This window comes from Mytilus trossulus, chromosome 12 (assembly GCF_036588685.1).
Source record: "Mytilus trossulus isolate FHL-02 chromosome 12, PNRI_Mtr1.1.1.hap1, whole genome shotgun sequence".
Classification (NCBI taxonomy): domain Eukaryota; kingdom Metazoa; phylum Mollusca; class Bivalvia; order Mytilida; family Mytilidae; genus Mytilus; species Mytilus trossulus.
The window spans coordinates 22,792,550-22,816,955 of NC_086384.1; the positions used below are offsets into that span (position 1 = coordinate 22,792,550).

General features: G+C 30.9%; 1 protein-coding gene across 4 annotated transcripts in view; it reads left to right on the forward strand.

Annotated features, from left to right (window-relative positions):
- LOC134693343 (phosphatidylinositol 4,5-bisphosphate 3-kinase catalytic subunit alpha isoform-like) overlaps positions 1-14,928 on the forward strand; it is a 37,004-nt gene extending 22,076 nt beyond the window's left edge. For all 4 annotated transcript variants that reach the window (XM_063554098.1, XM_063554099.1, XM_063554102.1 and 1 more), the window contains exons 12-20: positions 1,181-1,284; positions 2,071-2,230; positions 2,695-2,810; positions 3,889-4,010; positions 6,198-6,276; positions 6,985-7,152; positions 8,343-8,460; positions 8,937-9,088; positions 11,036-14,928. In XM_063554098.1, the coding sequence (XP_063410168.1) occupies positions 1,181-1,284; positions 2,071-2,230; positions 2,695-2,810; positions 3,889-4,010; positions 6,198-6,276; positions 6,985-7,152; positions 8,343-8,460; positions 8,937-9,088; positions 11,036-11,300 (1,284 nt within the window). In that variant the 3' untranslated portion in view covers positions 11,301-14,928. The remainder of the gene's footprint in view (positions 1-1,180; positions 1,285-2,070; positions 2,231-2,694; positions 2,811-3,888; positions 4,011-6,197; positions 6,277-6,984; positions 7,153-8,342; positions 8,461-8,936; positions 9,089-11,035) is intronic.
- Positions 14,929-24,406: the final 9,478 nt, after the last annotated feature.

The window sequence follows — 24,406 nt, forward strand, 5'->3', positions numbered from 1 at the left end:
ACTATATGCAAAGTCTGTAACTATTCAAAAATTGAGTTGTTAAAAAAACTACAAAACAAACCAAAATCATTTAAGGTGGTACCCAACACTTTCACTAAAATTAATTTGGCTCTTTTAATTTTCTTAAAATTTTGTCAAAGTATTTACTTTGAACCTTTGATAAAAATCAAAAAATTTAAAAAAATTTGAACCAACCATTTTCTCAGAAAAATTACACTGGTTATATAGCAGTTTGACAAACACCAATTTTGGTCATTGAGAAGCTTAATATTCCCTTTACTACCTAACGTAATTAAAACGTTTAGCTGACTTTACAGAGTTATCTCCCTGTAGTGTTAGGTACCACCTTAAGGTCTTGTACATGTACATGTGCACTTGCTTAAGGTCGATTCTATCTGACGCAGCTTATGTGATATTTGATTCGTCTCAACAAGTAAATAAATAATGTTTAAGTGAACCACAGCATACCTGTGACCTTGGTGATTAAGAGGGTCTTGACCACAAATAATCCACCTTGGAGACATCCTGAGAACAGGCCTGCAAGGTAGATGAACTAATGGTACACTTTCTGACCATAAAGTCACACCAGTTAATTAGTACAGATTGCTCCAAGCGCAGTGCACTTGGCTTTTATCCCATTTAGATTCATTTTACTATGTCATCTTACCTTATGGCAAGTTCTGTTTACATGAAAACATTCTTTCGTGTCAATAAGTACTTTGAATTCAGTATTTTTAGTGCATTTGTTATTGGAATTATTTGACTATGTAAATAAATAATTATTGCCATTCAATATTGTGATGCCCTTCGCCATGTATGTGTCAGCTTCCAATTAATTGATTTTTGTAATAAATAACATAGACAAAATTTTCGAACTTACACAAAAACTTCACAATAAAGCATCTATAATAGCTTGCAGAAAAAATTTATTTTAAATACATTGAAAAATAAAACGTCTTTTCAAATTTGAGAAAGATCATACAAACAATGAACTTTAGATATTTATCATTATTGACATTGAATGATAATGCTATAAGAAATGTCATCTTTACTTGAAGAAGTCAAAGAACCACACATTTTTTTGCAAAAATCTGAAAAAAACCTTTAAGTGTTACCTAGTCTTGTTAGTACTTGAATATGAATATCATTGATAACTGTATGTGACTCTCTTTTCTTTTAGGCGCTGAAATTTGAGCCGTATTTAGACAGTCCCATCACAAGATTTCTTCTAAAGAGAGCTCTACAAAATCAGAAAACAGGGCAGCTGTTCTTCTGGCACCTTAAGTAAGTATGATGAACTCTTGATCCTCCAGAAATTTGATCATTTGATAATTTATTTCTATGAATAGATTAAAGAAGATATGAAGCTTTCATCAATTAGGCAGTAATCCAGCAACAAAAATAACCAAAAATAACCATTTAGAGGCCAACATGCAGTCTCTAACATCTGACACATACCTATACAACTTGTCAAATTCTTAATCATACTGCTGTGGATTAATTAAATATTTGTTGGATACCAATATTGGTGGATATTGTGGGTACAGAGGTACCACTAATTTAAATGTTCAACGAATTACTAGTTTTCATAAGGAATGTATGCAGACTTTTCCAAAACAATGGAATTAAATAATCACCAAAAATGCAAGTTTTTTTTCAATTAACAAAAACTGGTACCCATGAAAATAAATGAGTGCACAGTTAGTTTAAAGATTTTGAGAATGAATAAAACAGAATCAATACTGTAAATTCAGAAATTATTGCGAGGTTTTTATAATTGCGAAAAATGTGACAGTTGTAAACGCAATAATTTAAACTTGCAATTTGAATATTTATATGGATTTTTAACAGGATTTTTCTCAAAATCATAAAAATTATAATCGTATTTAAGTCTGAAATGACAAAAATGGAATAATAAATGCACACTGAATTCAGAATTTACAGTACTAGATTACAAGTTAATTGTGAGCAGAAATTATGCTGGAACATAAAGCTTGAAATTATTTTATGGATGCACTATTTTCATAGAATGTTTTTATTTATGCAAAATAATTTTATTTATTTTTTCAGGTCAGAAATCCATAATACATCAATCCAGTTAAGATTTGGTTTGGTGTTAGAAGCATTTTGTCGAGGGTGTGGATCCAATCTCAAGATGTTACTGAGACAAGTCGAGGCTCTAGATAAACTCACCAAACTTACAAATATGATCAAAAATGAAGTCAAAGATGTAAGTGTTTAAAGGGAGTTGAGAAATATTTTGACATAAAAAATGAAATCATTTTGGTGAAAAGAAATTAATAGACAAGACAAAACAAGAGGATCTGATCTTTAAGAAAATTATAAATGAACAATTATAAAGGTGAAAACGAAGATAAAATTAATATATCAAGATACAGTATTCAATTAGGCAAGAAAAGTCTGCTGATGTTAAACCATATAACTGAAAATCTTTATACAAGTTCATAATGACTTCATATTTTTCATTTAGAATTTTTTCTCAAGAATAATTCAACAATTGATAAAGCAATGAATAATAACAACAAGGAATGAAAAAAAAACATTATAATTTATTTTACATTATCATGTGAATTTATGTATATTCAATGTTATAATGCTTTGTTGTATGACTAGTTGCTTTCCAGTGAACAATTTAAACTATTGATTTAAAATCTATTTAATCATACTTTACAGGACATTAATGAAATTATGAAGTTTCTTGCCAACCAGTTACAGCAACCAGACTACCAAGATGGACTGAAAAACTTCTTATCTCCCCTTGATAACAGTCATATACTAGGAGATCTAGAGTAAGTCATGAACTAAGATAAATGTAAAATAAGAAGATGTGGTATGATTGCCAATGAAACAACTCTCCACAAATGACCAAATTGACACAAACATTAACAACTGCAAGTAATGGTATGGCCTTCAACAATGAGCAAAAAGCATACCTCATAGTCAGCTATAAAAGGCCTGTAAATGACGATGTAAAACAATTCAAAAGATAAAACTAACGGCCTCATGGATGTACAAAAAGTAAACGAAAAACAAATATGTAACATATAAACTAACGACAACCACTGAATTACAGGCTCCTGTGTATGCATTATATTTTCTTTCATTGATTTTAGCTTTATAAACAATTTTAATATTGGTAATCATGTAATAGATTGCAACCAACCTATACACAATAACAAAAAATGAAAATTTAGACGACAACAACATATGGCTCATAACTGTGAGGAGACTTATGCTTCAAGAAAAAGTATATCTATTGAAAATGCAATATTTTGGTAAACAGGAATCTGTATTCAAGGAATTTCAGAGAAAATTCTGTTCTCTATATAAGAGATTTCTTCACTCTATCACACAAAGCAAAAAACATGCAAAAAAAATATGCCAAAAACATGTAAAATATGTGAAGGATTATTTTGGAAAGTGAAAACATCTTTCCCTGTCTGAAATTGGGGGAAGTGACCATATTCTGATAAAGATCCACAAAGTATTTTCTTGGAAAGGTGGATTATGGGTAAAACTCAAATTAACCACTGTGGATTCATTATTATTCGTGGGATACCAATTTTAGTGGATTTCGTTGGTACAGGCAAACCACAAAATTAGATGTTCAACAAATGACAAATTTTACAAAGGCGTGTATACAGACTTCGGTAAAACCACTAAATTAAATATCCATGAATATGTAAGTTTCCCTTAATCCACAAAAATTGGTACCCACGAAAATAAATGAATCCACAGTACATGCAAACAAGTGGAACTTTATACTCCACAAACACATTCACTTCACACTGTTATGTTTTCTATTATTGATTAAATTGAACTAAGTTTTGTACTAAGTGCAATTATTTCTCTCTCTTATTTTTTCAGTATTTCGCATTGTTCAGTAATGACATCTAAAAAGAAACCATTGTGGCTAGTGTTTAGTAACCCAGATGTCATGGCTGATATATGGTTTACAGACTACAAACTTATATTTAAAAATGGAGATGGTATGTTTTAAGTCTTATAATTCATAACTTCAGAAGCACGGTTTATGATTTTGCCATCTTGCAAAACTGTTACAAATTTTTGGTCCTCAATGCTCTCCAACTTCGTACTTGATTTGGCTTTAAATCAGTTTTAGATTTGAGTGTCACTGATGAGCCTTTTGTAGACAAAACGTGCGTCTGTCGTTAAAAAACCCCTTTAATCCTGATATCTATGATGAGTTTATTTACAAACATTAAATCATGATAAAAAAACAACTACACATCGTCAGTAACACACAGAAATACATATATCTATTTTATCTATGATAGTCAGATAAAATCTATGATATAAAAGAAATTTGTAGTAAGTGTGTAGATTCTTGAAATCTCTTGGAACGCATTGGGTTTTCTGTTTAAAAATGGACTTCAGATGAAAGGGAGATAAACCAAAAATATAAATATTTTAAAATGAAAAAAAAAATCACCATTAATAACTTGAAATTCAAAGCAACAAAAACTGAACACTTTTAATCATTGTTAGTCATAAGTCATCAATAAATGTAAATATTTGAGTCATCTTAATGTCTGAATTTAATCTTGTTTATTATTATGAAATTTAAATATTGAGTCCTTTGTTATCGTTAGAGTTCAATTGGTATACGAAACACTTTGTGACGCTGGTCACATTGTAACTTGAAATAATAAATTTTGTAGTCCCTTTATGGATTAATCTCATAGTTTATGATACTTGCATGTGTATTTTTCATACCTAAATCATATGAGAGCTATTAATATGACTTGAAGTTATCTGTTGTATTACCTGAATACTGTGGATTCCTTTATTTTCGTGGTTTGAAGAAAAAGGGCATTTTCGTGGATATTTGATTTAGTGGTTATGCCAATATCTGCATACAAAGCATATAGAATATGTACATTCTGTTGAACATTTAAATTCGTGGTTATCATGTACCCATGAAATCCATGAAAATTGGTATCCAATGAATATTAATGAATCCACAGCACGAAAATGCCATTTTTCTTCAAACCACGAAAATAAAGGAATCCACAGTATTCAGGTAATACAACAGATAACTTCAAGTCATATTAATAGCTCTCATATGATTTAGGTATGAAAAATACACATGCAAGTATCATAAACTATGAGATTACACCTGCATGCATAGGAGTGAACATGTGATTTAATGAATAAATAGTTGATCTACCTATTGTATAATAAACAGGCTATTATTTGAACTTGGAATTATTTTCGATAATGGAATTTGCATAATTTCTTGTTCTTGAAATTTTTAATAAATTCCATTTTTATTTGGTATTTTAATGTTTTGAGCAGTTCATAACACTTTCCATAAAATGTACTTTGTATAGACAGTGGTGTGTACATTCTATTGGAATAGGTAGTGTTGTGTGCAGCACAGAACATTTTAATACAGAATAAACATGGAATTTATTAAAAATTTCTAGCACAAGAAATTAAGCAAATTCCATAATTAAAAACAATTCAAAGTTCAAATAATAGCCTGTTAATAGTCCTTTTGTGCTTGAATCTCTCATGGAGATTATGGGAAGTTAGTCTTTGTGAATTGATCTTGTAATTTGAGAAGTGGTGTTGGAAGTTGAAGCTGGGTCTGTGTGAAATGGCTGAAGTCTTAGGAATTTAACTTGAATAGACCAACATGTTCAAAAATGGATGAATATTTCCACATAGAATGATGCCACTCTCAAGTTCTCAACCATTTCCATTGATGCAAAGGGTATATGTTTAAGGAAATATGACTTTCTTATAAATATAATTAATCACGAAATATTAATTTCTCCTGATTCAAACTTAAGATTATGTGGTATGGTCTTTGCTCATTGTTGCTCATCCTGACCTATAGTTGTTAATTTCTGAATTATTTTAGTCTCTTGTGGAGAGTTGTCTCATTGGCAATTATACCTCATCTTCTTTTTTATTTTTAGATCATTTTTGTGCCTCATTGCTGAATTCCAATCAACTTGAAACTTGCTACATATGTTCCCTATGATATGATCTTGCATAATTTAATGCCAAATTAGGGTTTTGACCCTAATTTCAAGGTCTACTGAACATAGAAAATGATAATGCAAGTGGAGTATCTGTGTACTATAGACACATTGTTTTTCCTTATGAAAGCTCTTGATATTAACCTTGTTCAATATATTTTTTAGATTTACGTCAGGACATGCTTACTGTACAGTTATTTAAAATTATGGACACTTTATGGAAAAATGAAGGTTTAGATCTGAGGTAAATTTAAAAACAGTAGTGTGTTGTGTTTAATACATAAAAATCACTTTTATACTGTCAAGTTAATTGAGGATTATATATTAGGTCTCTGCGCAATGCTAGGCAGTGTTGTCATAGAAGTTAGAAATAACAAGTACAGGTTCCTGCCCCGCTCGGGGAGAAAGTTACAAATCAAGTCTACTCTAACATTGTTAGGTTGATTTTCTAGGCACTTTATACATATTCTAATGCCTGGTATTTCTTAATCATAAGAAATCTGATGGACAAGGTTTAATTTAAGTTGTCACTACACATAGGCAGACATATACATATATTGATTTACAGTGATTGTATGCTTCTAAAAATAGATTATCATCCTGTATTTATACCGAAGAGATGAGTAGATGATCATTTCTGTAGACTAAGAAGAATACTTCGTGTATAAATCTTGCACAGAGGACTAAGTTCATGATATGTACATTCATTGGTTCAAGAACATGTTTTTCCACCACTCACTTGTTTCTTATGACTTTAACCTCCTATTTAAATTTGTTTAAATTTTCTTCTAATTTTATATAAAAAAAAAAAGTTTTTGATCCCTAATAAATTCAATGGGCTAATGATATAATTCTGTCAGCTCTGCCCACTGTATCTCTAGTCGTCTATAAGACTTCCATCATGGTTAGGAGGATTTGAACTTTTAAGTTTAAGAGAATTTGAACATTTCAGGTTGATACCGTATAGTGTGGTATCTACTGGCAAAGATGTAGGTGTGATAGAAATAGTACGGGATTCCTCGACAATTATGAGTATACAACAGAAGAATGGTATCCGTGCAGCGGTTCAAATGGATTCTCTAGGGTTGTATAACTGGATAATGTACCATAATAAAGATAGGTAGGTACGGTAGATAGATGCATAGATTCATTTTGTCTGATTTAGTAAACAACACTATTTTCTCCTAATATTCTTTAAAAAGCTCTCGCTTACAATAGCTCATTGACCTTATCCCTAAATCTAAGGTACAGAATTTTTCTTGAATAAAGCTGATAGGGAGGAAGTTAAAAAGAACCAGTCTATATAAAAGTGAGAAGATGTGTTGTGGTTGCCAATGAGACCACTCTCCAACAGAGACCAGAAAAAGGTAGAAGTTTTCTCTAACATAAGAAGATATTAGAAGATGTGGTATGGATGCCAATGAGATGACTCTCCACCAGAGACCAGAAAAAGGTAGAAGTTTTCTCCAACATAAGTAGATATTGGAAGATGTGGTATGAGTGCCAATGAGACAACTCTCCATCCAGGTCACAATTTTCTAAAAGTAAACCATTATAGGTCAAGGTACGGCCTTCAACACAGAGCCTTGGCTCACACTGAACAATAAGCTATAAAGGGTCCAAAATTACTAGTGTAAAACCATTCAAACAGGAAAACCAAAGGGTCTTATCTTTATAAAAAAACAGAAACAAAGATAAATTACATAAACAAACAAAATAAGGGTTAGTATCTCTACTAGAAAAAATCGGCAACTTTTTCACAAGTGAACATTCATTCATTTGTATTTCTTTTAGCTTAGGTTTTGAGCTTAAGTTTTATTTTTTTTTATTTTCATCTTTCCATTTGTGCTCTTATACTGTAAACCAACTAATTTTTGTGGGCAATTTATTTTCAAGACTTGCACAAGTAGAAAAATAACGTGAATATATATTGTAGTGAAAATTTAAAACTTAAATCTTTTGAATTTGAAAATTGTGAGATTAAATGGCAGCTAAATGTGCCAAAAAGGGCTAAACAGGAAATAAAGTACTGTAAACTCAGAAATTAATGTGAGGTTTTTATTATTGCGAAAATTGCAACAGCGTTGCAAACGCAATAATTTAAACTCGCATTTTGAAATGTTATATATGAATTAAACAGGATTTTTTCTCAAAATCGTAAAAATAAAAATCGCATTTAGGTCTAAAATGACAAAATCGCAATAATAAATGCACGCAATAATTTCTGAATTTACAGTACCTGAGAAAATAAGTTGGTTTACTATAAACTGAAATGTGTGTGGTTTAATTTGATTATTTATTTTTTATCAGAGAAGAACAAGCTATTTCTAACTTTACAAGATCCTGTGCTGGTTACTGTGTAGCTACATTTATACTGGGTATTAAAGACAGACATAGTGGAAATATAATGGTCAGGAAAAATGGACAGGTACATTTAATAGCATATATAATATGGATTCATTAATGGTCCTGGAATAACAAAATTAATTTTCCTCAAAATATCAAACTTTCCTCCACCGTTAGAGAATTTATAACAACTTAAGAATGAAATTATATCATTCAATTGATTGTTATGTTCACTTTTTATCTTAACCTTAAAGCAAGAATTTCGAAAAGTGACATGTTTGATCTTGCAGAGAAAGAAAATGAAAAAGAATGTGTTAAGGTGAAACAAACAACAAATTGTATTTATTATGTAAAGTGAAACAAGTATAAGCTCTCCTATGTTTAACTTTTTATTTTGTCAAAATAAATCTGAAGAATTTACACAAAATTTGGTATGACAATAAAAAAGAAAGACAAAATCTGTATAAGATATTTTGATTTACCCAACTGTACAGATTGACATAAAGCTTGCTATTATGTATGACAGTTTTTAATGAACTGTCTTGTTTTACTTTACAGGTATTCCATATAGATTTTGGACACTTTTTGGATCATAGGAAAAAGAAATTTGGAATAACTCGAGAAAGAGTACCATTTGTATTGACAATGGATTTTATAAGAGTGATTGCTAGAGGATCAGATCAACCACTAAAGCACAAAGAATTTAAAAAGTAAGTTAACTTGTATATTTATGTGATTTGGCCTTTATTTATCTTAGTACTTACTGTTTTTGTTTTTTTAATTAAGAATTGAATGCTTCTTTTTGTAACTTCATTGGGGTGTGAAAGCGTTGAGCGAAGTACATTTCTTAAAATATGCGCATGGTCAACACTTTTAAAACCCCATTCAATACTTATAATTAGATTTTTAGCTAGGCTCATGAAAAACACATGATGTGCAGTTAGCCAATCAGAATAATGTATTATAATGAAACATATAAATGCACAAACAACAGAGAAAAAAATATGTGGTCTAGATAGGCAATTTTGGTACAGGAACACAAATTGGTGTGATTTTTTTTTACATATAAAAAAGAAGATGTGGTATGATTGCCAATGAGACAACTATCCACAAAAGACCAAAATGACACAAACATTAACAACTATAGGTCACCTTCAACAATGAGCAAAGCCCATACCGCATAGTCAGCTATAAAAGGCCCCGATAAGACAATGTAAAACAATTCAAACGAGAAAACTAACAGCCTTATTTAAGTAAAAAAAAATGAATGAAAACAAATATGTAACACATACACAAACGACAACCCCTGAATTACAGGCTCCTGACTTGGGACAGGCACATACATAAATAATGTGGCAGGGTTAAACATGTTAGCGGGATCCCAACCCTCCCCCTATCATGGGACAGTGGTATAACAGTACAACATAAGAACAAACTATAAAAATCAGCTGAAAAAGGCTTAACTCATCAGATGGACAAAAATTACAGATGGTACACAATTCATCAACATTTTTGTTTAAGGGGCACTAGCTACAAGATATATAAATGAATTTAAGTAAGATTTTTTTTGTTCAATCAATAATGAAAGTGTAATAGTGAAATAATAATTCGCTTTTAGCAGCCAAAATGGTTCAATTTTGTTAAATTAAGCGATGAAACATTGATAATTACTGTTTCACTTGCAAGTGAATTGGTCGACCTCATTAAATCCGTATTCATGTGAACTTCAATTTAACACCTAGCTAGAGATTGAAAACGCATGCATTATACATGTACAGGTTATTTAAAGAAAAAGAATGTCAACAATGAAAGTGAAACTACAGTAAATCATTTGATTACTGATTCGATCTATATAAAATCATTCTTATACGGATAAAAACAATAAGAATCATAAATTTTTAATCTATAAAATAAAATCAAACAGACCTATAAAAATCCAATTGCACGTGTTGGTTTAATCTATTCATATTGTTATTTAATATGTTTACATCGCTTATATGGTCATCTAAGGTCAAATCAATAGTTATTTTGATGGCGTCTGGACTAACATACACACGAAACGAATCTACAAATTATCTACACCATGTTCTGTATACTGTTTATTTTAGACTTTAGTAGTTTGGATAAATGTTTTACATTTTTATAAATAAAATATGAGAATTTGAGTCAAATCGGTGACCATGAATTTGACAGCTAGTGCCCCTTTAACATACCATAAGTCATAAAAAGAAAACTGTAATTAAAACTTGCAATGTCCCACTACCAAAAGAATGACCATGAACTAGGATTAAAGATGACACATAATTTGAAATGCAAGGTCAATATGTGCTTCATACATCAAATTACAACTAACCATCCATTTTCATTTCATTGCAACAAGCATAAACAAAATTAAGGTTTTGACCTAGATTAGCAGTTCACAGAAGATAGAATTGTGATAATGCAAGAATGTTATGTGTCCAATGGATCAACATTCTTCTTTATTATAATTATAATCATTATTGTAGTTTTAAACCAATTTTTGAGACATTTCTGAAGAAGGCCAATGGCCGAAACTTCTTAAAAATTGGTTTATTATTACAATTATGTAAAGTATGTTCCCTAACCTTATTTGAACTTTTAAAACAAGTAATTATAATCATTTATCTTTTTTTCAGATTTCAGCAACTCTGCTGTGAAGCTTATTTAATTATTCGTAAAAATGCCTATTTATTCATCAATCTTATGACTATGATGTTGTCATGTGGTATCCCAGAGTTACAATCTCTAGATGACATAAGTTATCTTCGTAAAACATTAGCTGTGGAAGAGAAAGATGATGAAAAAGCCTTAAAATATTTCATAGCCAAGTTTAATAGTGCTTATTCTGATGCTTGGACTGTCAAAACTGATTGGTTGTTCCATTATATGAAAAACAGATGAGCCAATCACCGAGGAGTTTAGTGGAAACGTGCAATAGAAAGGAGTCTATAAATAGACACCACACCAAGGAACTTCGTTGAACGTAGAAACTGCTGTTGGAGTTGGAATAATTCAGATTCTTCATAACAACTATTTCTGAGTTTATGGTTGTACTTTACTTAGAAATACAAGACTGGCTTACGAGGGACCATAAATGTTGATATGATTATTTTTTTCATTTAAGAGGTATTTCATGAGAAATAGTAATACTTTGTTGACTTAAAGGATATTTTATATAGTTCATATTGTGTAAAACCCTTAGTTTTAAATCCTTTTTTTAAATCGAGTTTGACTTTATATTTTGTCCATTTAATGGCAACTTATTTTGCCAATTTCTTTTGTTAATATAAAGGGAAAGTTTTAAGTGAATAATTAAATCATTAGACGAAGCAAAAGAGCTAGTCCTAAAAACAGAATAAATTATGTTGTAAGTAAATTAGTCTTAGATAAGAACAACCTGCTTGAAGGTTATTATTACATTTCATCATTGTCTTTTCCAGGCTTTTTAAGGATGTTTGCTGCTCAGTTTCAAAATAAATAACTTTTCATAAAACTAGTATATATTGATAGGGGATTAATTGAGGAATCAAAAAAGGGAGAAAAATATAGGGGTCAATGTGCTTGTTTTTCGAGATATTGTCCATTGGAATTTTGGCGGGAAAATGTTCTCTCTTGATTTTTCATAGCTTTATCATTGACAAGTTAAAGTTCCCAAAAGGTATTAAAACATAAATAAGATTTTATAAGACTTTTACAAATGCTTATAATTATACTTGTAAAAGATTTATAAAAAAAAAATGGGGGTCCATGGGCAAAATTTCAAAGGCATTCTAATGGATAAAACCAGAGCATTCGAAAATCTGACAAAAATTCCAAAACATGACAAGCAAACATCCTTTAAGTATTTTTCGTTCCATAGTGCTGTATTTTATTCTACCTCAGTGGGATATATTCTGGTACATTGTATATTTTTTTCCAAGTTCCCTCTACAGGTGTGTGGAGTTCTGTCTGTTTTACTTCATTTAGAACTTTCATAATAACCAAGAAATAAATATAATATCAATGGACTTTTATAATCTAAAACACTTAATAAAAGAAATAATCAAAATAAGACCACATGGAAGTCATAAAACTTTTTTTAAACTGACACAATCTGTGTATATTATTCTCAGTACATAGAATTAATATCATTAAGAAAAAAAATGGCTCTCTTGAAATATATACATTTTTAAAGGCATCTTTAATAAGCTCCTAAGTTTTTCTTGTATCCTTATCTTTAAAGCAAAGGTTTTCTAAATGCATAATCATATGGCTATTAAACAAAAAAAATATAAAAAAAAGAATCACAATTAATTTATTGGATTTTATTTCAAATCTGTAACCATAATTATGAAGGAAATTTGTATTGAGTGATTGTTAAGTTAAAAAGTAAGAGTTGCTTGAAAGGAGTAGGTCCAGTAAGGACCGATTTTGGCCTCAAATTTCAGGTTTATCTGACAAAAGATTTTGACCACTTTTCAAACACTTAAAAGTGTCTATTTCATTTGAATCAATTAGTTTATGTGAAAGATTTGAACTGATTTAGTCATTAAAAACGATCCGATTCAAGCTCAAATTTGAAAAATCGACCAAATATGCCGTAAAATGTCACTTTTCGGATGGTCTATGTCAAAAATAAAAGTGGCCGCATCCGTGTTCATTCTCAACCTTTATATATGTTATGTTGTATCATAAAATACAACTTCCATTTCAATATTAAGGATGAACATGATTGTGGCTACTATTGTTTTACACGAAAACCGTCTAAAATTTAACTAAATTGCTAGAATTGTGATTTAGCATGACTTTAAGGTGCCAGTACCCGATATATGTTCATTGTAAAGTCAAAAATAGCCCATATTTATGTAGCAGACGCACTCTACTGTTCAATAAATAACTAAAAGTTTACTTTTTATCAATTTTGTAAAACTGCTACATTTTGAGGCCAAAAAGGGGTCTTACTGAACCTACTCTATTGTTGTAGAACAATGTTCTTTTTGAATTTTTTTTTTTTTACCAGCCATGTGCAATTCGATGAACAAATTTGGCCCTTATTGAGCAACATGAAAAAGACATGTTGTACCATAACAAATTACACATTTCCCTTGTTTAGCATTACAAATGTGATAAAATATTGGAATATAAACAGTTGCTATAACATACAGATATGAAAAACACCGTATTTAGCATCAATTATTAAAAATTAGATGAAGTTTGAAAGGTTGTTTTCTGATAAACAGATGTTTGAGGCATTTTGGTGCTTTTTCTGAAAGATATTTGTTATTGTTAAATGTTTGATATAAATATACACAAATTTAATATTTTTTAAGTTAATATTGTTAAATTTCTGAATGTTTTTATATCCTTGGCTTCAAGTATAATTTTGTAAGAAATTCTGAATTTCTATTGAAATGTCCTATTTGTGGAAACAGGGCATTTTATGTTTGTCTCCCCTGTGATGTAGTTTTTCGTCTGTTTAACTTTTCATAGATGTTTAATATGTTATTGCATTAGCATCCTTGCATTTCATATTTCGTTTTTTAGAAGAATGTGATGCTCTTTCCTCCTATTTATACTTCACATTAAAACGTTTTTGTCCTGATATGTATACATGTTATATTTGCCAGTGTAAGTTTGATACCCATCCATTTGTCCAGCTTTCAGTGACTTTGAGAAATATTAACATAAAATCTTATGAAAATTTTATGTATTTTAAGGGTATGAAAACTTACAATTGCAAAGTGCTCAAAATATTTTCAGCCATCTCACAAAGGTTAGACTATGTCAAAAAGTATCAACCAAAAAAAGTTGTTGTACAGTATCTGAAATCATATTGTAATTGTACATTGTTGTAACTGGAAACTTATAGGATATCACATGCATATTATTTTTCAATGAATAGTGTCATAGGTATTCTTGGTAAGTGTTAGGTTTTTTTTTATAGATTGAATTTTAAATTGATACTCAGCTATGTATAAAGTTACAAGAGAACCATTTTTAAAATCAGATGCGCAACCATGTTTCTAATACAGTCATATAGTCGTTTAAATGTAAAAGCTGGTTTATTTTGGCATCAAGGTTTTGTAGAATTCGATACATTTGTGCACCATATTTAGATTGAATTTTAAATTGATACTCAACTATGTATAAAGGTACAAGAGAACTATTTTTAAAATCAGATGCGCGACCATGTTTCTAATACAGTCATATAGTCATTTAATGTATAAACACTGGTTTATTTTCGCAGCAAGGTTTTGTAGAATTTGATATATTTGTGCACCATATTTTTATGACTCTCTAAATGACAGAATATCATGTTAGTTTTCATAACATTAAGGCATTCATCTCCACTGCAGATTTTCTACTGTTGTATTCTCAGGTTGTATAATTTGTATTGTATTTCTGACATTCAAATAAGTAATGAAATGCATCTTCATTGTTATTGTAAAATGAATGTTAAGAAGATTATTGTTGATATACATGTATTTATATTTCTCATAGATTTGTATGATAACCACACATTTTATACATAAAAAATGCAAACATTTCAGTATTAATTTTTCTGTTGCCATTTTATATGATACCTACGGACATTGATTAATTGTGACCTTAAACACATAAATGATCTCCTCTTCCAATGATCTTTTTACAATCAGTATTCCTCGGTAATCTTGAAGCCATTTAGTAGAAAGGATCAACTGGATGTCACATAGTTAGAATAATGTGCTTGAATAGAATGACATATTTTCCAGCAGTCTGGGTATCACATTTTAAAGATGGACACAACATGCCAAATGGGATCATTAGCTCACCTGGGACAGTTCAGTGTTAGCTTTTCCAACCACTTGGTGTCTGTTGTCTAGTCGTCAACCATGTGGTTTTAATATTTACATATAATATCAATGTGACTACTAGAAAAATTTAACCAAACTTGGCCACAATCATCATTTTGGGTAATTTGTTTAAAAGGTGTGTTCAATGACCTGGCCTGTAGATTAAGATGACGGACATGGCTAAAAATAGAAAGTAGGGTTAAAATTTTAGATCTACCTTTTGTCTGTTTACATTAAATCTGTCAGACAACTTCTTACAAGAGTTAGTGCCCTCAAAAGATGAAAATCACTTCAGTTTCCAATTATTGCCTAAAATCTGAACAAACATCATCACACAAAAGGATCCGCAAGACAAGATCTGCATATAATTCAAGATGGCAGAACCCACAGCCATGACATAATTTTTTTTTATCAAACTTTATATTTCAGACGGTATAAGACCTGGATTCCTCATATCTTGTATGCAGGTATTCTATGTTATTTGGCTTGCGTCTCATATGTCCATCACGCTTGACCTCATTTTCATGGTTCTATAAATTAAAGTGTTTTTGTCTTGTGAAACACTCACTTATTATAAGTAATAATATGATGATATTTGGTTTATGGCTTCTTTGCAAGGTGGACATGTCTTTCAGTCAGGGTTCAGTGGATCAAGGTTAAAATCTAAGTTGTCAATTTAAAAAAGGAGTTGAGGTATGATTGCCAATGAGACTAAATGAAACCGAAATTAACAACTAAAAGTAGATATAAGAACATGTGGTATGAGTGCCAATAGGACAACTCTCCATTCAATTCACAATTTAAAAAGTAAACTATTAAAATAGGTCAAAGTACGGTCTTCAACACAGATCATTGGCTCACTATGTACATAGAGCTATAAAGGGCCCCATAATGGCTAGTGTAAAACCATTCAAACATATAAACCAACAGTCTTATCTATACAAAAAAATAAAAGGTTCTGCATAACCAAGTGTCTCGCCTGCTGTTAATTGCAGGCTCGACAAAAAGGAGAACAAAAGATTTAGAATATTCCTCTAGATACTTCTGTCCAAGTTTGGTAATAATCCAAGATTCTCAGTCCAATTATAAGTAAATAATATAAAAAAACCAGGAACAAAATTTTATAAAATGTTCTTCTAGCTTCTGATCATTAACAAGCTTCTGTCGAAGTTTGGTACAAATTCCAGACAGTTTAAAAAAGTTATCAAAATTTAAAGACTTTAACCAGAGTGAAAGTTATGTTTTATGGCAGAGAAACGACGTCCATTTATAAGTAAAATACGAAAACAAGATTTTTTTTACAAAATTTACTTCTGGATACTTACTATCTTATGATCATAAAAATATCTTTAACCACAGAGTGAATATTTAAATATGTCGATGACGACGAGATAATTAAGGATCGCTATGTCTCACTTTTTCGACAGAAATAATTAACGAGAAATTCTTTCGAACCATATCAACAATGACAACCACTGAACATCAGGTGTCTGACTTACGACAGACGCAAACAAATGTAAACAAATACAGCTAGTTTAAACGTTTTAATATGTACCTACTTCACCCTTACCTGAAACTAGATTGTAGCATCACAACAGAAGTCTGTATCTCAGATATTTTAAGCAGTAGGTCAACTATATTTCATGTATAAAAAGGTTGCAAGATGTACATGTTCGTTTGACAGGTTTCATCTTACCTTGACCTCATTTTCTATGGTTAAACACACCATGTTTAGTTTTTGTGATTTGGTCTATTTCCCAGGTATTATAAGGGGACGACCATTTGATATTATGGGGGGGGGGGGGCGGGAGGATGATTATGAAAATAAATAACTCAGCCTTGACAATCACAAAAAAAAAAAATACCTGACTTGCAATGTATTGAAAACAAATGAATCAGCGGGTCTAATCAAAAGTATGAGATGGCACCAGATTCTTCATGAATTCATATTTTCCCCCAAAAACAAATCGGGAAACACTTCCCAAATCTGTTAATAAAAAAAAGAATAGATATTATTTAAATATGCTTGAAAAATCTGAAAATTGGTTCTATCAATGATTTGTATATAGTAAACTTTGGTTTCATCTAACTTGAGGTATATTGTCTTACTTTTATTAAATCAAGGCTGTAACTACATTGTGGCTAATGCCTCATGTATGAAATTTCAAAACCAAACGCGTGTCTCCATATCAAATTGTGTTCACCGTGAGTTCCTTGAGCAAGTTCTGTTCTACCTCAAACATAGCCACTGATTTGTCAGGATCAATGTTTCTTATTTTTCTTTGTTCATTGATTGCCCTTCTTTATTCTGTTAGAGTTGAATTCATTTTGTAATTTAGAAGTTTTGTTATTTACTTGATCATGAGGTTTTTTTTAAACAGCCACAGACTTAACTTTGTGAATTGCATTTGTGCTTTATCATGCATATTGGTCTTTTGATGTTGTCCTTATCAACTTAAGTCTTACACTGAATCTATGCATTTTGCTTTGAGACCAAAATATAGTTTTTTTTTTTTTATTAAAACAGAACTTGCATTTTCAAATTAAGAAAGGATTTGAGGAACATCCAGAAAGCATGTTATTGCATCATTTGTTGTATAGCTTCTTGGGCCTTCAGTGGTTCCAAAACCCTAAATAAATATTTTTCCACGCTCCGCTCAACGAAACATGTTTGCCAATATTGTTAAAGAGCCTAGTTACAACCGATACTTTAATGCTGTGTATGTATGCAATACAAGTATATGCAGTTGGGAATATAGAAGATTTATATCTGCAGAGGATGATGATTAGTTCTCATTAAATGGTACACAGTGACTTGACTATACATGTATTATTTATTATAAACAAATAATTTAAAAATTGTATGTTTTCGAATATTATAAATATAGTTGTGAAAATGAATAATCAGTCCCTTGCTTTAATGAAAATGAAAAATCTTGCTTCAATAGTGCAGAAAATAGACAATATGTCCTCTTAGTTTACAAAAATAAATAACCGACCAAACAAGTTCTCCTGGCCCCTGCCCCTTCCCCAGCATATCAAATGGTCGTCCCCTAAGCAATACTAGGGCCACTATATTTGGTTTATAGAATAAGTGTAAGTGTAGATGTCTGTATGAATGATTTCATATGACCATAATCTTATTTGAATGGTTATTAATCAATGTTATGTTTTCGTGTTTTTATCGTTAATCCGATTTAGTAGACGAAACGCGCGTCTGGCGTACTAAATTATAATCATGGTAACTTTGATAACTATAAACACCACTGGGTCGATGCCTCTGCTGGTGGACGTTTCGTCCCCAAGGGTATCACCAACCCAGTAGGCAACACTTCGGTGTTGACATGAATATCAATAATGTGGTCATTTTTATAAATTTTCTGTTTACAAAATTTGGAATTTTTCAAAAACTAAGGATTTTCTTATCCAAAGCATAGTTTACCGTAGCCGTTTTTGGCATAACTTTTTGGAATTTTGGATCCTCAATGCTCTTCAACTTTCAACTCGTTTGGCTTAATAAATATTTTGATATGAGCGTCAATGATGAGTCTTGTGTAGACGAAACGCACGTCTGGCGTACTGAATTATAATCCTGGTACCTTTGATAACTATATACTACCAGCAATGGGTAAATTACAATTGGAATATTGAATAAATAATGTGAGTTGAACAGGTCTGTTATTACATGTTTATATGAAATTTGCCTCATTGTCATATTTCATTTTATAGTAGAGTTAAGTTTGTGATTTTGTTTGCTTATCGAAAACACCTACTCTGTTGGTATGACTCGTTACATTTTTTTTGGTACTGTGAATTTTGATTGTTGTTTTATCATAATAATAATAATAATAATGAAAATTTATAGAGCGCCCTATATAAAAAAAATATAAATTTCTGTAAGGCGCTGTACATTCAGCATGGTAATAAAAACAAATCAAAGACAAAAACATAAAAAAATACACTGTTTTAGATTCGAATACTAACATAAAATATAAAACAACAAATTAAAAAATTTAAATAGCAATCTAGGTTAAAAACATGCAAAACAAGAAAAAATCACAAACAAAATTCAACATATAGTCTAAATGATAAAAAATAATGGAATCTGAAGCCGGACGATATGTAAGATATTTTTGCTTTATACAAAACAGAAAACTCAAACACGCCTAAACGTAAAAAGGTGACCAAGTTAAAAAAAAATTCACGTAAACATTTGTAGCTGAACATACAGATTGCAACAGCTAATGTAAGTAAAACAGTAAAAGTCTGTAACGCAATAGAAGACAGGACATGATTGGTTTGAGAGAAGAAAGGAAATAGATTTGTGAAGACTATGAAGTAGTATATAAGGTAGGGCATATATTTGATAAAAGAAACACACGTATATATATTTACACGGTATAAATGGAGATTCAAAAAATTCACATGATAAAGCTATTGGTTATTCATCAGAATAGAGTCCCGTTTTCTGGAATGTTTCAAGGGCGTTACCTGACATTATGATAGATGATGAAAGGAGTCTGATGAAACAAGAAGCTTTATGATTATAGATTTAACTTCTGTATTCGTGTACATAATTAATTCTAAATTTCATTTTAAACCGTAGAAAACCACGAAAAAAAACGTTGATGACGTCAAGGTCACATTCTTTCTATGACTAAATTATGTCTATGGGCTGATAACAAAATAACGTCAGCCAATCAGAAGACGCATTACATTCAAAATTAAATTATTGTCTAATCATCCTAGGTGGAATGTTTTCTATCTTTGGATTAATTAACTGAGGTTTCAAGAGACAAAACCAGATCCCCACCCGACTACATTGGTATGACAACCATTGTTAACCGAATCGTAGAGTTAACCTGCCAATCGGATATAGTTTTGTATCAAATGTATAAATTGAACAGCAGAACTAACCAAAAGTTGTTGTAAGGGTTGTAAACTTGACATAAAGTTGTCCGCCTTTGGTGTGAAATCTTGACCACATCCATATCACCTGTAATTTTTATATTTATAAAACGTCAGATTCATTGTTAAAATTCACATATTTAAAATAATTTTATTCGTAATGTGGGATATTAAGAGCTGTTTTACAAAAGCATGTTTGCAAAGAATTTGCCAATTTCTTAGAAAGTTCGCTCAACCTTTACACTTAAAGTGGCATGATCTGTAAAATTCAAATGCATGTTCACCGATTTGACTGAAATTCTTATATTTGATTTATAGCATACTAAAACGTATATCCAAATTTCTAAAAATTCTAAGATAAACAATTTACGATGCATGGGCTGGATAATTTGTATCAGCATTTTGTTTGTAAGCTAGACGCTATCTAATTAATCATCGAGGTGACCTCCAAATACTACCTACAGTCAAATAATCCTTTATAAACATAAATATAGATAGCGAAAAGGTGCAATTTGAATTTCTAGATCTGTTTGATTTCAGATTATTGATTAAAAACTATGTTATCATCGGTTTTTTTTTCTTCTTCTGAATATTAAGAATGAGATATTGTTGATCGAAACAGTAGACCAAATGATTTGCCCTGGTTTCACTTTTAAAGTTGACATTCGTATCTTTTGATAACTGGAACGTCAAATGCATACATAACCCATCCCTATCCTAAGGGGTCAAATCGGGGTCACATGATTGTTTCAATATGGCCGAATAATTTACTTGCAGGTGAATAATTCATCAGCGATGCCTTTTTTACTTAATTTGATAAAATTTCACTTTTAATAATGAATCATTATGATGGAACTTTTTGTTTATCTTGTAGCAAATGCCCTCTTATAATTGATATTCTCCAACACTTACGTTTGTGGAGTTTCTGTCTTGTTATGAAAAGGTTAAACTTTTATAAATGTTAACAGTGTTCGAACCAAGAATTACAATCATTGATAAAAATCATGATAAGGTAATCAATATGATTTTGATAAATGATTGAAATATTTTTTCGAACCTACCAATTAAAATCCCAAACCCGATAACTGTGAATTCATTTATTTTCGTGGATATCCAATATCGTGGCTTTGCTAAAGTTTACATACAACCTTAAAGACAAGGTGTCGAGCATTCAAATTTCTGGTTCACATGAAAGCTCGAAATCCACGAAAGTTGGTATTCAACAAATAATACTAAATCCAAAGGCGATAAAAAACCAAAAAAAAACCAAAGGGAAATATTACAACCAAATGCAGTCAAACTGAACTATAAAGAATGTAAAATAAGAGATGATTGAAGCATCACAATAATTAAATTATAATAGGAATCAACAGGAGCTGATATTATTCTAAAGAGTTGTTGAGAGTCAGATAAGAAAAATGCAATACTTATTAGTTATTATCTCTTTTAATTCAATTCTTTAGAAAACATACTTTAAATATACTAGTATACATTATACATTCACAATGGTAAAAAAAGGATTGTGACAGTTAGCACCCTTTATTTCGTCTCATTTAATATTTTTTTTGTGCATACACAATGTAAGAAATTTTATAGCTAACTGAACATAATAAGGATAAAGAATATTAAAACAGTGATATGCAAATGAAAACAAAAAAAGTTGGCTCTTCATACAGGTTTATATTGCAAATTGTAAAATGTTAAAAAAAATGGTGAAGTATAAAGTTTTCATTGCAATAAAAGGCTTAGATTTTCTTTTATGGTGTTGTACTCAGACCTAATGAAGGTTAACTGGAGGGACGAGTTAATAAAGATAAAAAAAAACTGGAGGGACGAGTGCCAACCTTTCCCAGACAATGGTATAACTCATGTACTGTCATAGCCATTTTGAATGTTTGTCACATTGATATTTCTCATGTGGATGGGAAAACAGCCGCATACAAAGAACTCACTGGAAGAGTACGGGGAATGGGTATACGGTTAGGATTATAGGTATAGGTTTATATATATGTGTAGGGGTATACGGATAGAGGTATACGGGTAGGGGTATAAGGGTAGTGGTATACGGGTAGTGGTATACGGGTAGGGATAGGGTATAAGGTTAGGATATAGGGTTAACATATAGAGTAAGAATATAGGGTTAACATATAGAGTAAGAATATAGGGTTAGGATATAGGATATAGCAGGCAGAGTGAATATGGGAGTGAGAGACAATGTCAGAGAGAGAGAGAGAGAGAGAGAGAGAGAGTAAGCAGGGCTGAATAGAAGAGCGGAAGTGAAGCAGAGAGAAAGGGAGAGTATGTGATAGATAGACAATGAGTGAGAGAGAAAACACTTACTTTTGATAAAGTATTAAGAAAAAAACAATTCTTCATGTAAACGATTACATTTGTAATCGTGCCAATCCATCGAATGCCGCGTATACAACATGCAAAGCAGGTAACGTTTTAATATTGCATTGATGCAATCGATCTCGATTATTTTGAAGACAATACGATTCCCTTATTTTTTTCTTATTTTTTTTTTGCCGTGACTAATCTTTTTAATGGAGATTTGAGAAATCGGTTAACTACTTCTGCCTTTAATAATACATGTAAACGCCGGAAAATATCAAGTTAAAGCTGAAGCAATAATAACAGAATCCAATCGAATTATGTAAGTTCAACAAAGAATAGGCCACATCATTATAAATAAAAAGGGTAAATTAGGAATAAATCATTAGTGTATTTTGTTAATCATGTTCAAATAAACAATTGTCAACTTAACGTTTCGTAAGGATTACAAACACATATATGACTTTATTAGGATCTACTTGTTTTCTAGAAACTACTTGATTCTTTTTTTCTCTTGTATATACTAGTCATCTTTAGATATTGGATGACCTCCTGGTAAATCAAAATTGCAATTATTATTCGTAACGGTCATCATTCTAAACTCTTTTCTATATATGACTCTGCCTTTTCAATATCACAGTGACAAATACTTTCTCTATCAACTGCTAATAGATAAAGGTATGAATTCATATGCTATAGTTTCTTTATATTTACATATATCCCAACCTTATGTGTTTAAAAAGGTCTTTTATCAGTAAGGTTTAAGAATTCCATGCTCCCGTCGTTCCTAAAAATAAAAGATCTCGTAAATGTCAAACATTTTGTTCCATCAACAGCTGTGAAAATATCTTCAATTTTATATCCGGTTTCTTGATCGACATTTTGGCCCAGAATAGTCCCAAAAAACATCTACAGCTATAAATGCGTCTGCTGTTGCATACTCTATCTGTTATAAATTGACAACTTCAAGTTTTCATATCTTATATATTTACTTTCCAATACTTTTCCAAATAATCTTTCAGCGTGGCACTGTTATTCTTATTATGACAAGTGTATAGTCCTCTGACTTTGTTATAGACATTTGTATAGTCCTCTCACTCTGTTATAGACATGTCTAAATCCACACATATCCTCTTAATACTATCTCATAATCAATGTCATCTTTTTACACTACAACTCTTACTTTCAGTATGCTTATATCAGCAAATAAGAGTTTAGGACACATCCATTCGATTCCAACGAATCATTGCACAGTGTCTTCGTTGCATTGCTAGCTTTAACAAAGCAACATGAAATATCTTACCACTGACTGATACCTTTGCACAATCCAGTCATAAAATCATTTCGATCTTTCATTCTTGTCAGTATTTATAAAACTTCGTAATATTGAACCTAGACTATAAATCATATATTTTTATGATGGTTCAGATATCTCAGTTTCTGTATGTTTTATAGTATAAACACGCTCGAAATAACAACTTATCACATAACCTCCTTTTTTTCTTTCGCTCAAAAAGTCATTAATATACAAAAGTTTCAGTATTTCACAATTTTTTTCCCCATGGCGCATTCTTCTAAGCAAATAATACACAGATAGATCCATAAAATATCTCTTCTAACAGTGTCGAGAAGTATTTCATATTAATTAGATCAATGGCATTGTCATCAATTGCAGTGGCGGATCCAGAACTTTTTCATAAAGGGGGGCCCACTCCAGTCAGGCTTCAGTGATTCCCTGTATAATCAGCCACACATTTTTCCCTCGAAAAAAGGGGGGGGGGCAGGCTCAAAGGCGCCCCTGGATCCGCCTATGAATTGTGTGTATCTGTCTTAAAATATAAAAAAAACATAGATATCGTAATTGAAAAAACGCATCAGTTCTTTCTGTCTGTGTTTTCAAAATTAATTTATACGTTTCAGTTCATCGCTCATCAATAATTATTGCATGTTTAT